General features: G+C 35.8%; 1 protein-coding gene and 1 pseudogene across 2 annotated transcripts in view; both read left to right on the top strand.

Moving 5' to 3' along the window:
- The window catches only part of LOC126184606 (uncharacterized), a 452,291-nt gene that overhangs the window by 415,086 nt on the left and 20,629 nt on the right, over nt 1-16,576 (top strand). For both annotated transcript variants that reach the window (XM_049927060.1, XM_049927059.1), the window contains exons 5-7: nt 8,942-9,011; nt 16,165-16,227; nt 16,338-16,444. In XM_049927060.1, coding sequence (XP_049783017.1) covers nt 8,942-9,011; nt 16,165-16,227; nt 16,338-16,444 — 240 coding nt within the window. The remainder of the gene's footprint in view (nt 1-8,941; nt 9,012-16,164; nt 16,228-16,337; nt 16,445-16,576) is intronic.
- On the top strand, nt 7,530-7,647 carry LOC126185811 (5S ribosomal RNA; annotated as a pseudogene).

The following is a 16,576-nucleotide window of genomic DNA, read 5'->3' as shown; positions in this document are numbered from 1 at the left end:
GTTCATTATTTGTAAGACATGCAGCAAGCACCACTAAGCACTGCTCAGGCCACTTTTTTCTCTGCTGGAAACCAACTGAGAGTACACTGACACCTAGCTAAGTGAAGTAGTGGGATGCAGTGGCATATCTCACAAGAAAGCCTTTAAGTAACGAGATAATCATGTTCTATACAATGAGGATGAGTATAATGTTCCTATGGCAAATGTTCATATAGAAGAATTTAGTTACTTATTAAAATGTGATGGAAAGGCTAGATAAGCACAAGAGAACTTTATGAGAAGTACAGATTTAGATAATGTATTTTTGTAATATAAATCATGTCCAGTTAGTGAAGCAAGTGAAACTTGAAAAGTTTCATGAGACAGGTTATTTGTGGCAGAACCTACATGAATATTCATAAATGTACCTGCTACTGAAGATGCAGTCAATTCGTGACTAAATCTTGATTCAGTAACAGGACTGTAACTGAATAATTGTGTGTGTAAGAAATATATAATAATTTCACTTGAACTGAGAATTTCTTTTTTAGCAACAGGTGCAGAGAGTATTTTAATAGCAATACAGTTCCTAGTAAATTCATGTTATGATTGAATTAAAATGAAACCTGTCATACACATTAGATATCCCCACTAAGTACTTATTATTAGCTAATGCAATGTCCTCTGCAGGGCAAATCAGAAACTGTCACTGATGAGTGGAAATAGTTGAGACAAGAGCATATTTGTGGGATTCTAATGTGAAGCCAATTTTTTGGCGTGAGCCTCTCACAATTGGTGCACTGTGAGTCAGTGACATATGTCTAAGTATGGCTGTAAGAAGATAGATAGAGGAATAACTGAAGGAGTGAATGATACAGAAATTGGCATTCGGCATTGAGAAACAGCTGAAGACATTAATATTGAACAATGCTCAATGGCCTGATGCACCCCTGTCAGATCCTCTACAGACTTTGCAGTTGATATTATCATGCACTTTAATATAATATAGTGCAGATTCTTTGAACAAAAAAGACTGTGCCATATCATTGGAAGAAATCACGAGTCACACTCAACTACAAGGAACATAGAGAAGTGAACCACAGAACTACCATCTTACATCATTTACACCCACAGATTGTAGTACCTTATAACAAATTTTGGGCTCAAGCATAACATATTATCTCAAACAGAATGGCCACCTCTATGCTAACAGGTATGGGTTCCATAAAAACCTATCACACAGAGCCCAACCTTCAATTACCTTACATGACAACCAGATTGATATAGTATTTCTTGATTTCTGAAAAGAATTGGAGTTCGGTAACACACCAATGATGATTAACAAAACTATGATCATATGTGTGGTACCAGATAACATGAGATGGACTGCTTACATATGCTCAGTTGTAAAGAAAGCAAGTGGCAGGCTTTGTTTCATTGGTAGAGAACTGGGAAAATACTTGCTTTCTACAAAGGAGATGGCTTACAGAACACTCATGTGACTCAACCTATAGTATTGATGATGGGTTGTGGTTCATACCGAATAGGATTAACAGTAGATACTGAATGTACACATAGAAGAGGAGCATGAATAGTATTCCAGTTTGTTTAACTAAGAGGTGAGTGTCATAAAAACGATGAAAAATCTGACCTGGAAGATACCAGAGTATACTTCTTACGTATCCCACAAAAGCAAAGTTACATTTCAGGAGTCAGTAATAAGGAAGGAATCTAGAAATGTACTACAGCCACTTCTGTATTGATACAGTAGGGACCATACAGACAAGATCATGCTAATCAGAGAACACACAGAGGCATTTATACAGTAATTCTTCTCATGTGCTATACACTAACAGAACAGGACAAAATGCTAATACATGGAACAAGGAGAAGTACAGGATCTGGACAAAAATATGGAACCCTAGTGACAAACTCATGCCTAAACATAAATGCAGACACTAACAAAGCATTTAGGTTCCACCATTGTATTTCTCTGTGAAAGGCACCTTTGTGTTGTCCTCGACACCTTGTGAGAATGAGTCCTTGTCAGAACAGTGTTTTAAGTAGTTGTGAGTGCATTGTGATGGACCTTGGGGAATTCAAATGAGGGCACATTGTTTGTGCTCATATGCTAAGTGCTTCCATAATCAAGGTAGCCAAAGTTCTTGGTGTTTCAAGAGCCAACATATCAAAGATTTATACTGCATACATTGAAAATGGAAAATTAACAGCTCAGGCACAATATGGACAAAAGTGTGTTGAGGGACCATGGCAGGTTATCACTGAAACCAAGTGCGATAAAAAATAAAGAGGACAACAACTGCCAAAGTCAATGCAGAACTGAATGTCTCACTGGTGAATCCTGTCAGCACCAAAACAACATGAAGTGATTTCCATAAGCTGGGAGATCCAGGATGAGCTGGAATTCCATAACACCTCATCAGTGATGAAAACTCCCATAGTAGGAAAACTTTCAGCTGAAGACATAAAATCTGGCTTACAGTGCAGTGGAAGTAAGACACCTAGTAGGATGAGTCTTGTTGCACACTGTTTCCAATTTCTAGTCAAGTTTACACCCCAGGAGTGAAATTTGGTGGGGGTTTGGTTATCTTTTGGCCAACCATACTGTGGTATTCCATGGGCCCCATGGCTACTTTGTAAAGTTGTATGAGTGAAATGAGCTTTTTGGGTGATCAGATCCATCCAACAGCACAATGTTTATTTCCCGATGGTATGTTCCAAGATGACATGGCCCTTGTTAAAACTGCTTGCATCATCCAGTAGTAGTTTTTTGAGTGCAAGGAGGAATTGTCACATCTTCTGTGGCCACCATAGCTGCTATATCTAAATATTATTCAGCCTTTGTAGTCTGCTTTGGTGAGAATCGTGTGCAATCGCTATCCACCTTCATCATGGTTACCTGTATTTGCCACTGCAGGAAGAATGGTACGAGATTCCATTGAAAACCATACAGGACCTTGTTTATTCATTCTAAGATGACTGGAAGCTGCTTTGGATGCAGATGGTTTTTATAAACTGTATTAGGCATGGTACTGTGTTTTGTTTTTGGTGTTTCCATGTCTTGGTATATCCCCTGTACCTTCTTCCATGCACTCTGCTGTGGCTTGTAGACTGTGGATGAGATTCGAATTGTTATTTTAGGAACTGCTAATTCATTGAAGGGAAATTGTCAGTCTACATTTGTGATTCCTCAAGGCACTACTGTATATTTTTATTGTCATTCATCTTTCCACATTAATTCAGATGATGACTCAGTAATGTCCTATCAGGCCATTTTATGAAAGAGAGCTGTATCCACCAGGATTGTGCTTTTAAGTGTATTGCCATATTTAACTGCTATAAAAAGTATAGCATCTGAACCAAGGAGCCCCATTCAGTGCTTTTTTAGTTGCTGATAGGTTTTCAAATTTATATCTTTGCTCTTTTCATCATAAAAACATTCTTGGTTGTGGTTACATGATGAATATACCTGTCATCGTTATATCTGTTGGTCTTATATGCAGTCCAATGTAAGGAAATCAGTCTTGCATTGCAAAATTATAATTTTGTCACACACAACAGTGATCATTGAGATACGAATTCTAGAGCAATGAGAGTTTTCTACATCTGTGAATACTTATCTTTCAGAAACTGACACAACAAATACATATATGAATGTTATAGATTTTATTAAAACATTTATTTGGTCAACATTGCTATATAGAAAAGAGTGATTACTAGTTTCAACAGCTAAAAATGGTCACCTTCAGATATAGAAATTGCTATAAAAGATAAAAAGTCAGAAATATACAATATAGTTAGGAACAACAATCACACAAAAGCTGTTAGGAGTACCAGTACATATTAAAAACAAATGTTGTTGTTGTTGTTGTTGTTGTTGTTGTGGTCTTCAGTCCTGAGACTGGTTTGATGCAGCTCTCCATGCTACTCTATCCTGTGCAAGCTTCTTCATCTCCCAGTATCTACTGCAACCTACATCCTTCTGAATCTGCTTAGTGTATTCATCTCTTGGTCTCCCTCTACAATTTTTACCCTCCATGCTGCCCTCCAATACTAAATTGGTGATCCCTTGATGCCTCAGAACATGTCCTACCAACCGATCCCTTCTTCTGGTCAAGTTGTGCCACAAACTTCTCTTCTCCCCAATCCTATTCAATACTTCCTCATTAGTTATGTGACCTACCAATCTAATCTTCAGCATTCTTCTGTAGCACCACATTTCAAAAGCTTCTATTATCTTCTTGTCGAAACTATTTATCGTTCATGTTTCACTTCCATACATGGCTACACTCCATACAAATACTTTCAGAAATGACTTCCTGACACTTAAATCTATACTGGATGTTAACAAATTTCTCTTCTTCAGAAACATTTTCCTTGCCATTGCCAGTCTACATTTTATATCCTCTCTGCTTCGACCATCATCAGTTATTTTGCTCCCCAAATAGTGAAACTCATTTACTACTTTAAGCTTCTCATTTCCTAATCTAATTCCCTCAGCATCACCCGACTTAATTCAACTACATTCTATTATCCTCGTTTTGCTTTTGTTGATGTTAATCTTATATCCTCCTTTCAAGACACTGTCCATTCCATTCAACTGCTCTATACATGATGATAAATTTAGAGAATAAGTAAGACATTTTGTCATTACAGTATTAACATCCTTAAGGAAATGACAGTTGTAGAACAGAAAGAATAAAATCACATTAATATGATCCAAGCCCAATAGCACAAAGCTATTTGCAACAAAATTCCAATGAAAACATACCTTATTGTTGTATTTACAATATACAAGTGTAAAACATAGTGTAAAAACATCATTGCAGTGTTTTGAACATAACATTGACTCACAATGCCTGGTCACATTGTCAGTCAAAGGGAAAAAATCTAATACAGCAGAACTTAAAATACACAATGAAACCATAGAGAGAGAGAGAGAGAGAGAGAGTGTGTGTGTGTGTGTGTGTGTGTGTGTGTGTGTGTGTGTGTGTGTGTTGTACGTTGCTCAACAATTAAAATGGGATGAACATACCAGTGTATTTGGTTAAAGCATTAGCACAGCATTCTGTTCCCTATGAATACTAGTCACAGTGTGTAATAGCTCATGTCTAAAGGCAACATACTATGCACACATACATCAGTTATTGCATAATATTCTGGGGTGAAAATGCACAAATTGTAGAAAATGTGTTCAGACTGCAAAAACAATCCATCAGAATAATGAGCAAGAGCCACAAAAAAGCCCACTGCATTGAGTTATTCAAAAAATTGTGTATTGTCATCAGTTCCAAATGAACATATATTCCAAAGTACAGTTTCCATTTAAAAAATGGAAAAAATAACAGTATGCAACAAACAATTCCATACATGAAACTTCCTAGCAGATTAAAACTGTGTGCTGGACCAAGACTCGAACTCGGGACCTTTGCCTTTCAGGCAAGTACTCTACCATCTGAGCCACCCAAGCACAACTCACACCCTGTCCTCACAGCTTTACTTTTGCCGGTACCTAGTCTCCTACCTTCCAAACTTTACAGAAGCTCTCCTGCGAACCTAGTAGAACTAGCACTCCTGAAAGAAAGGATATTGCAGAGACATGGCTTAGCCACAGCCTGGGGGATGTTTCCAGAATGAGATTTTCACTCTGCAGTGGAGTGTGCGCTGATATGAAACTTCCTGGCAGATTAAAACTGTGTGCCAGACCAAGACTTGAACTCGGGACCTTTGCCTTTCGTAGGCAAGTGCTCTACCATCTGAAAGGCAAAGGTCCCGAGTTCAAGTCTCGGTCTGGCACACAGTTCTAATCTGCCAGGAAGTTTCATATCAGCACACACTCTGCTGCAGAGTGAAAATCTCATTCGGAATTCCATACATCATCATCAAACCAGATATAAACTGCAAAAGAGATAGAAGACATAAAGGGAGTCCATAAATTTAAAACACAACTTAAAGAATATTCACTAAAATATTTTTTACTGCATCACAGAGTTCATGCAACATTAAATTATTACAAATAAATAAGTTACTTGATCAATTACAAAGCAGACCAAGAGGGTGGAGTATGCTTGTAAACAACACAGTAGCTTGTAGTCTGTAATTTACTCCATGCAATACAAAACCAAGGTGAGTTACTCGAAGAGTCTTCCAGTTCATTTCTGTTTGTTTGAAGCAGGCTCCTGCCTAACATAATGAAGTGACAAATTGCTTACATGTATATTTGTATTATGAATTTCTTATGTATAGCCTGTTTTTTTCCCATTACCTTATGTACCTCATATTATAAATTATGAATATATATGTGTGTAATGATGACATCCATGCAAATAATTTTGTCTATGAATGGATGAATAAATAAATAAATAAATAAATAAATAAATAAATAAATAAATAAATAAAAGGTAGTAAACCAACTGATTGGCACTGCATACGTGGGCTAACAAGTTAGTGAAAATGCCACTAGGTGGCAGTACAGTGTAATGAAATGGGATGTAATGTGATACAATAATTAAAAGGGAAAAAATAACAAAGTAGTGATTTTAAAATAAATGATATAACCAATAGATGTAGCTATAAAATTAGTAAAATCTGTGTAAGTAAACTGAAGCTAGAGATGGCCTAATGTTATGAAAAGCTAATGATGTCACAGAGAGAGAATTAACACAAATAACATTTTAACCTTTACATTTTTAACTATAAAAACACCAACTACTGTTTAACCAGATGCTAAATGAAATTACATGGGACCTCACTGAACAATATGAAAGCCAGGAAAAAGACAACCTCTAGGTATGACAGCGACCTTATAAAAGGCAATGCTGTTCAACTAATGTTGTTGTAAGTAATATAAACTATAATACAATACATATAAAATTCATCTGCAGCTTGTTGTAAGAAGTTAAATAATTTGAACAATTGGCTGGTAGTGGAAGTCTTACATGGCTTTATGTATTTGTGAAACATGAACTAATCCTCAAGAAATGTACTAGCTGCTCTTATCATTACTACTAATTACATGTAAAATGTGCCCATATTATGATACATAGAACAGAATAACAATCAAAGCAGAAAAACAAGTGGTGTGAACAACTTCAAAGTGTGTTCATCTTAGATAGCCAATGACTAATTACAAAGCTATACATAAATATCAACATTATATTTATAAAATGTAGCTTAACATAATGATGTGCTCTAAAATAAACTCTCACCAAACATCATGCAAGTCAAAAGACAGCAGCATTCACTAGGATTAAGTAGTGGTGGCTTCATTAACACAAGAATGAAGATCTTGAACTAATGTCATTGTGCAAGGTAATGTAGTGTAATATATACAGTATTTATAGAACTTTTAGTGAGGATATAAAAGATTATAACTAGAAATAATTGTTAATATAGATCCAAGGTTATTGGAATGTATGATGGGTAGACCTATATCCATGTCTGAATAAATGCTAAACTTTAATGTGAAGTCAGTGCTGTTACTTATGGTGAACTCGGGCAGAATTCTATTCTGTTTTGTTCTACATCTGGCCAATGGCCTTGCTGCAGTGGTAACATCGGTTCCTGTCAGATCACCAAAGTTAAGCGCTGTCGGGCTGGGTTAGCACTTGGATGGGTGACCACCCGGTCTGCCAAGTGCTGTTGGCAAGTGTGGTGCACTCAGTCCTTGTGAGGCAAACTGAGGAGCTATCTGATTGAGAAGTAGTGGCTCCGGTCTTGGAAACTGACATACGGCCGGGAGAGTGGTATCCTGACCACGTACCCCTTCATATCCACATCCAGTGACGCCTATGGGCTGAGGATGACATGGTGGCCGGTCAGTACTGTTGATCGTTCATGGCCTGTTTGGGAGTAGTAGTAGTAGTAGTAGTAGTAGTAGTAGTAGTAGTAGTAGTAGTAGTAGTAGTAGTAGTAGTAGTTCTATGTCTGACCTGGCCTCAAGGATATTAACACCATAATGACCAACAGCTTTTACATAATTATTCTTGTTAATGCTACTGTATTATGAAATATTTGTGACCTTCAATAGCAATTTCCAGATCTGAAGATTACCACTTATGTTGTTGAAACTATTAATCACTGTTTTCTACATTGAAATCTTGGCCAAATCAAGGTTTTAATAAAATCTTCAACATTGAAGTTTACAGGATGCTGTCTACATGCTGACAGTAAGGTGATTCAAATACTTGTGTGTTTTGACGCGGTATATGTAAATCACCACCTTGTTTTTATTGCACTGTTTACCAATAGTGCTAATTAGGGTGACTCTTGTGGCAGCTTATTTGTTTTCCTGAAGGCAATGAAGCAGATATGGTGTGAAAATTTTTCTCAGCTACTTCAGTGCCCTCCAACTGATTAAAAAGATATTCATAGCTGAGAAAATGATCCATATGATTCAGTACTCCTATACCTTGCTAGCAAAAAGAGGAGAGAGGAAAACATTCAACTGTGCACCTGGATGCATTGTGTTGCTGTTTTTAGTGTGTTGCAAGAGTTGCTTAATTTCTCAGAATTTTATTAGTATATGCACTAGAGATCATGATGTCAAATACTCAAGTAGCCAGGCACATCATCATCATGATCAACAACAACAACAACAACAACAACAACAAAAACTACTTCATGTAGTGGAAAATCTGACTTAGCTACCACCTGAGTCTTGTGATGCAAGCTGAAATTTTTCGCTTGTAAGAAGTGAAAATTTTTACTCACTCTCGCACATGTATCTACCATTCACATATTCCAAAAAAAATTATGGTAAGTAATTTATTTTGTTAACTGACTGGGATTGACTGAATTGGTTCATGACACTCAAGGAGGAAAGAATAATTGTAAAAGACATAAGAAAATTTGAATATTTCTGTTGAAATGAATTTTTAATTGTGTCAGCATTTGTAAACTTGCAAGGTACCCAACTAATAGATGATTATTTGTTTTTCAGTCATTATATTGAAGAGGTTATATCAAACTCAGCTTATGACTTCAGTAGCTACTTTCAAGATGATCATATTGTGAGTATACATTGTGTATACTATTCTGAAGCTTATCAGAATGAAATTCTGTCTAAAGTAGTCAAGTTTCAAAATCAAACAAGCTATGGGGCATATATGATGAGTTTAAATCTTCAGTAATACTAACTGATTTCTGTTCACTCTTACCATGTCAGTTGATCTAATTTTTGAGAGTAGACTGCTCCTTAACAGAATTTCATCTACCTTATGGATTTAGCTTGTAATATTCCTTGATAGTGTTTTAAAATGACCTGTCATAGTGGAGATGCCTACAATATGCCTTACCATGCTATTTGAATAAGTATAACTTTGCCTTTCAGATCTCACTATCATTTAATATCTTTGCCGTAAAAGTGTTACCTAAACATTACAACAAACAATTGAAATTGTTTTTAGTCAAGACCAAATTATGTCACTTACTTCTGCTGAATGAAGAAAAACCAATGTAATACAGATACATTTATGAAGAAATGAGAGACTGTTGTAGTTAAATCCACCACACACAATATATTGACATCAATTATTGAAGTATGGTATAATGAATATTCATTGTCCAATTTGGACACATGCTAATGTTAATCAGTTGGACAATTAGCTTTACATAAATAATGCAAATACACAATATGAATTTAATGAATTTCTATACCAGTAAATTTGGTTAGACAGAAACAGCAGTGTCTGATGTCATTGAAGTACTTGCAACTGAAAACATTGATCAACCATCTCCTCATAGTAAAGTGTGTTCATTAAAACTGTTAAATCCTTGGCAGTGCAGTTTCTAACAGTATTCTGGGAGTATAATTGTAACAGAAATACAACACTAAATTAGAGCAGCTACATACATACATGTACAGTAGCATTATATAGTACACAGATATAATAGGTCCTATTTGAAGACAGTTAAAGCATACATTCCAGTGTTGTAGATAAAACCTTAGCTATTTTTATGATTCTGTTTGAAATTGAAATAAAGTTAAAAATTAGAAAAAAAGTACTTGTAATACCAGTTACAATTCTGAAAACTTCATTTGGAGGATGTTATAAATAGTAAGCAATAATTAATTTTCATCACTGACTGTTCATTTCAATATATACTACTGATCCTTCAACATTGTTACGGTACTATAGTACACTAATAGGACATGAAGAAGGTGCCTATTCCAGGTGATATAGAACATTCTTAGGCTACACACACAGTTTGAATTTCACTTCTGATTTATTCAGTTGAGAAAGAATTAAGGTTCTATGTGTCTCTACAGTCCTACAGAGTACTATGCCAGGAGAAGTTTTTCTGAGCTATACGAAGTCTGTTCAAAACATTCTGGAACATTCATAGTTTTGCACCAATGCTGTGTAGGAGTGAAATGCAGTTGGCATCCCTACATGCGCCTATGTTTAATGTGTAACTATCAGAAGTTCCATTGTTCACAAAGCAGGATCATATGATGATAGTGGGTGGAGCGGGAAACAGTATTGATAGGGATTAGGGCTACAGTATTGAGTGTGACCTGGTGAAAATAGCCTTAGCAACGACCCATACCAGTGTTGGGCTGGTGCCTGCTTTTGTGTGGCATGATCAGCCCCAGTTGAACCGCTCTGTTAGGAGGGTAAATATGGAGTTGGCTCAGTTGCGTAGGGTGGCCACTCTGTCAGACATTGGATTGGTTCCTGTTAAGGCTATTGATAGGGGGGATTTCACAAGGCATGGCCTACACCTCAGTACAAAAGGGAAGGGTAAACTGGCAGGGTTGTTAGTGAAATCCATGAGGGGGGACACTAGTACTCATGGATGTACCTCTTTTTTAGACTAATATCAGTGTCCAATGAGAAGTTCAGACAGGCAGGTGCTAAAGAGGTCCAAAACTCACAAAATTCTCACAACAGGAAAGTAAATAATAATGTTACCATATTTAACCCAAAATATTGGTGGATTAAAGAAAAAAGTAGATTCTCACAAAAGTAAAGTAAAAAATAATGTTACCATTTTTCACCAAAATATTCTGGGATTGAAGAATAAAGTAGATGGGCTCCTGGTTTGTTTAGATGACATTGAATCTGATAACGTAATAGATATACTATGCCTGTCTGAGCATCACATTGTGTCTAATATGGAAATGGTAAATATCAGTGGTTATAAACTAGCTGCACGTATGGGTAGAGAGAATAAGGTGAGAGGAAGAGTTGCCATATATGTCAAAAGTTATCACTGTGTAAAAAGCTTAGATACAAAAAGTTTTGTCTAGAGCAACGTATAGAAGCATGTGACAGTCAACTTAAACTGAAGGAGGGCTCTTTCATAATTGTAATAGTATATAGGTCCCCTTCAGGAAACTTTCATTTATTCCTGGAAAACTTTGGTGCCTTGTTGTGCTATCTGTCAGAAAGGGGAAAGCAAATTATTATTTGTGGGGACTTCAATGTTGATTCACTGAAAGAGTGTAATAGGAAGAATGACCTGGAAGTATTGCTCAGTTCTTTCAATTTGACATCTGTCATTAATTTTCCTACCTCTGTAGTAAAGGACAGCAGCATATTGATAGATAACATTTTTATAGACCGAGATAGGTTTAAAAACATAAATTCTTGTCCTGTTGAGAATGGGCTTTCTGATCATGATGCTCAGCTAGTTACAGTATATGACATAGCACCATTCAGTAATTCAAAACTACCCTCCAAAGTTGTGTGTTCAATTAATGACTCAACAATTAGAAATTTCAGAGAAAATCTTCAGCAATTAGACTGGGATGAGATGTACAAGGAACCCGATGCTAATTTATAATATCTTATTTCATGATACACTTGTAAGAGAATTTGAAAACTCTTTCCCCAAGAAAGTAGTTAAATCTAATTATAAGAAACCATGCAAAAAAACCTTGGGTTACTAAAGGAATAAAAATATTGTGTAACCACAAAAGGGAACTGTATCTAACAACAAGAAAGAGTAATGACCTAGAAACAGCCAAATATTATAAAAACTACTGTGCTACATTAAGAAAGGTTATTAAAAAGTCCAGAAACATGTGCATCATGTCTGAGATTAATACCTCTGATAACAAAATCAAAACAATTTGGAATATTATTAAAAGGGAGACAGGGCAACTAAGAGTATAGGATGACAGAATCACCATCAAAGCGAATGGAAACTTGATAAACAACAAGCTTGTAATTGAAAACATTTTGAATAATCATTTTTTAAATGTTGTAGAGAAAATAGGATCTAAATGTTCAGTAGAAGGAGCAAGGCAGTTAATGGAAGAGGCCTTACCCACACTATTTGATACAATTGAAATCCCACCCACCTCTCCTTCTGAAATTAGGAAGATAATAAACTCTCTCAAGAATAAAAGCTCACATGGAATTGATGACATTTCCAGCAGGATAATAAAAGCTTGTTCCCAAGAAATAAGTGAGATTCTTAGCCACATATGTAATAGCTCTCTGAAGCAGGGTATTTTCCCAGATACACTAAAGTATGCCATTGTTAAACCACTGCATAAAAAAGGGGATATGTCTGATGTGAAAAACTACTGTCCAATCTCTCTTCTGACTGCCTTATCCAAAAATCTTGAGAAAGTAATGTATTGTACAGTAGCTTCACACCTTTGAAAAAATAAAGTTTTAACAAAATGTCAGTTTGGTTTCAAGAAGGGTTTTTCAACGGAAAATGCTATATATACTTTCACTAATGAAATATTAAATGCTCTGCATAACCAGAAGTGACCCGTTGGGATTTTTTGTGATCTATCAAAGGCTTTTGATTGTATAAATCATGGAATGCTTCTAGATAAGCTCAAGTACTGTGGTATGAATGGGACAGTGCTCAAATGGTTTAAATCGTACCTAACTGGAAGAGTGCAGAAAGTCTAAATAAGCAGTTCACATAATATGCAAAAAATTGGTGATTTCTCAAACTGGGGAACAATCAAGAATGGGGTGCTGCAAGGTTCAGTCTTGGGTCCTCTGCTGTTCTTAATATATATTAATGACTTGCCATTCTATATTCATGAAGATGCAAAGCTGGTACTTCTTGCCGATGATACAAGTATAACTATCACACCCAACAGACAAGAATTAACTGGTAAAATTGTAAACAATGTTTTTCAGAAAATCATTAAGTGGTTATCTGCAAATGTGCTCTCATTAAACTTTGACAAAACACAGTATATACATTTCCACACAGTAAATGGAATGACACCATTAATAAATATAGACTTCGATCAGAAATTGGTAGCTAAGATAGAATATTCAAAATTTCTAGATGTGTGCATTGACGAGGGGTTGAACTGGAAAAAACACACTGAGGATCTGCTGAAACATTTGAGTTCAGCTACTTACACTATTAGGGTCATTGCAAATTTTGGTGATATACATCTCAGTAAATTAGCTTACCACGCCTATTTTCATTCTCAGCTTTTGTATGGCATCATATTCTAGGGTAACTCCTCATTGAGTAAAAGTGTGTTCATTGCTCAAAAGCGTGTAATCAGAATAATTGCTGGAGCTCATCCAAGATCATCCTGCAGACACTTATTTACAGAGCTAGAGATCTTCACTGTAGCCTCACAATATATATATTCACTTACGAAATTTGTTATTATCAATCCAAATGAATTCAAAAGTAATAGCAATGTACATGGCTACAACACTAGGAGAAAGAATGATCTTCACTACTCAAGGTTAAATCTAACTTTGGCTCAGAAGGGGGTAAATTATGCTGCCACAAAAGTCTTTGGTCACTTGCCTAATAGCATCAAAAGTCTGACAGATAGCCATATAGCATTTAAAAAGGAAATTACAAGAATTTCTTAATGGCAACTCCTTCTACTCATTAGATGAATTTTTGGATATAGCAAGTGGGTAATTTCCCCAACCCCCACAAAAAAAATTAAGTCTCATGTAATATTTTGTGTACTGTAATATCTTATATAGACCCATTTTATTAACCTGAGATGTTCCACATCATTACGAAGTGTCGTATTCATGATCTATGGAACAAGTACTAATCTAATCTAAACTGTATGTCTGTCTGTTAGTTATTGTTCAGTGCTGTATTAAGTAGAACATTATGTCGCACAGTCTGCAAATTTCGAGATGGCAGTGTTAGGGGAGCAACATGACTCCATTAAATTTTGCATGAAACTCAAGGAAACCTTCACAGAGACAAACCAAATGAGGTAGGAGGCCTATGTTGATGAGTACTTAAATCATACTCAGTGTTACAAATGGTTCACATGGTTTAAAAATGGCCAGATATAAGTTAAAGATGACCCTCATTCAGGATACCCTTCAATATCTGCCAACAAAACTCATGTCAGGAACATCAACACAATTGTGCATGCCAATCAAAGACTGATTGTTCAAGGGATTGCAGAAGAATTTAACATTTCATCATGTCATGAACTCCTGACACAGCATGTTCGAATGCTCAAATTCACGTCACAGCTCATGAGTCACGACCAGAAAGACCTTTGCCTTACAGTCTGTGAAGTATAGGATTGTGAAAATGAGAACAAGATGTTCCTTAAGAGAATCATAACTGGTTATGAGACATGGGACTACGGTTATGATGTTGAGACCGAGGTTCAGTATTCACAATGGGTGTGGAAAGTTTCTCCAAGACAAGAAAAAGCTTGTCAGGTTAGGTCAAATGTCAAAGCCATGCTGATAGTTTTCTTTGACTTTGAAGAATTAGTTTATCATGAATTCGTGCTACAGGGACAAACTGTTAATTGATGACATTATCAGGACGTATTTTGATACCTGTGAGACACTGTGACCTGTTGGTGCATGACTATTGCACAAAAAATGAAATCACTGTGCTGATTCATCATCTGTACTCTCCATACCTATCCCCAGTGGACTTCTGTTTTTAATTTTCAAAGTCAAAAACCCCATTGAAAGGACAACGATTTGCAATGATAGGTAAGAGGCATGCCAAACCTGCTTCTGGAAGTGGAAATGGTGGTGGGAGCAGTGTATCAATTGTGGAGGAGAGTATTGCAAAGGAGGCCATTTACAATAAGTGAACGGTATGCGTAGAAAAATTTTGTGGACAAAGTTCTGAATTTTTTGAACAGACCTCATATGTTTGACATTTTAGTGTGTTACAAGTCATATTACCCATTTATTAAACACAGTAACTGTAATTTTCGTAGAAACTTTCAAGGCAGTTTTTACTTGAAGTGACTGGATTAGTCACAATATATTAATAGATATTTCATCTTTAAATCTTTGTACCATACACCATAATATTAATTAATGTTTACCATGGCTTTTAGATCTAATGTTTATTCAGTTGCTTCTTTATGTTCAGATATTTGGGTGAAAATTTCTTCTGTATACAAAATTGCTTTGTTATTGCTAGCTAATTTTATGGGAACTGGAATATTGTAAAATAATTTTACAGATTCATAGAATAGGCAAAAACAAAAACAAACACACACACTCTCTCTCTCTCTCTCTCTCTCTCTCTCTCTCTCTCTCTCTCTCTCTCTCTCTCTCTGCAGGTTAATAGAAATAACATCAAGTTTAAAATCATGGCAGTAGGCATATTACAAAAATGTTACTCTGAAGTGTAAGTAATGTCATGCCATAATATTATGCTTATATCTGAAAGTCAAACAACTGATTATCAAACACTGAGTGATGTGGCACATTAGTAAGACACTGGACTAACATTCAATAAGGTAGCTATTCAAGTCCTCTCTGGGATGTCCAAATTTATGATTTCTGTGGTTTCTCAGAATTCCATAAGGCAAATGCAGGGGTAGTTACTTTTGAAAAGGATAGGGTCAATTTCCTTCTCTGTCTTCCCCTTGTCCTAGCTCATGTACCATTTCTGCTGTCTTCATCATCAACTGAGCATTAAAACATAAGATATTATACATTATCAAACATATAATCAAAGAGTGTAGTTTTCAATGCATTTTTACTTACAGTCTCAGTGATTTATCTGTAAATACCCTCAACAATAAAGTAGACCTGTTGTGCAAATATATGAAGATTACATTTTGCATTTCATAGACATTTTTGTTGTCACTTGATAGTAAACAAGAAGTTTCACAAAATTTTGTGTTTAATCAGATGAATATTGTGTTTCTTAACTGACAGTAATGAAATGTTAATCGAATGTTTTTCTTTCCCTTCCCGTGAGTATGAGGACGTTGCAACAAGAATTGATGCAGATGCCAATGATGACTCAGTATGTGACTCTGATGTGAGTACCACATTTACAAACTGAAACATTGATTTTGAAGCATACTGTACAACTACTTTTAGAAAAAAAGAGAGAGGGCTATTTAAGTAATTAGGATTTTCTGTCACCAGGAGACTGTGCTGTACCCTAAGGTTGGCCAGAATGCAGATGATCGAACATTATTCATTGTTAATAATGATGGAAACTACAAGCAAGGAGTTAGGGTAGAGAAATGCAGGTGAGGAAACAAAATAGATCCTAATGAATAGTAAATACATAGACTTTCATGAGAATTTTTGATAATGCTTAATATTCAGTACTTCATTGTATAATATTTCAATCATATACAATGCAGCCATATCCCAGGTGA

Source organism: Schistocerca cancellata, chromosome 4 (genome assembly GCF_023864275.1).
Source record: "Schistocerca cancellata isolate TAMUIC-IGC-003103 chromosome 4, iqSchCanc2.1, whole genome shotgun sequence".
Taxonomy (NCBI): domain Eukaryota; kingdom Metazoa; phylum Arthropoda; class Insecta; order Orthoptera; family Acrididae; genus Schistocerca; species Schistocerca cancellata.
Note: the sequence above shows the minus strand (reverse complement) of the source record. Positions and strands in the feature narration are given on the sequence as shown.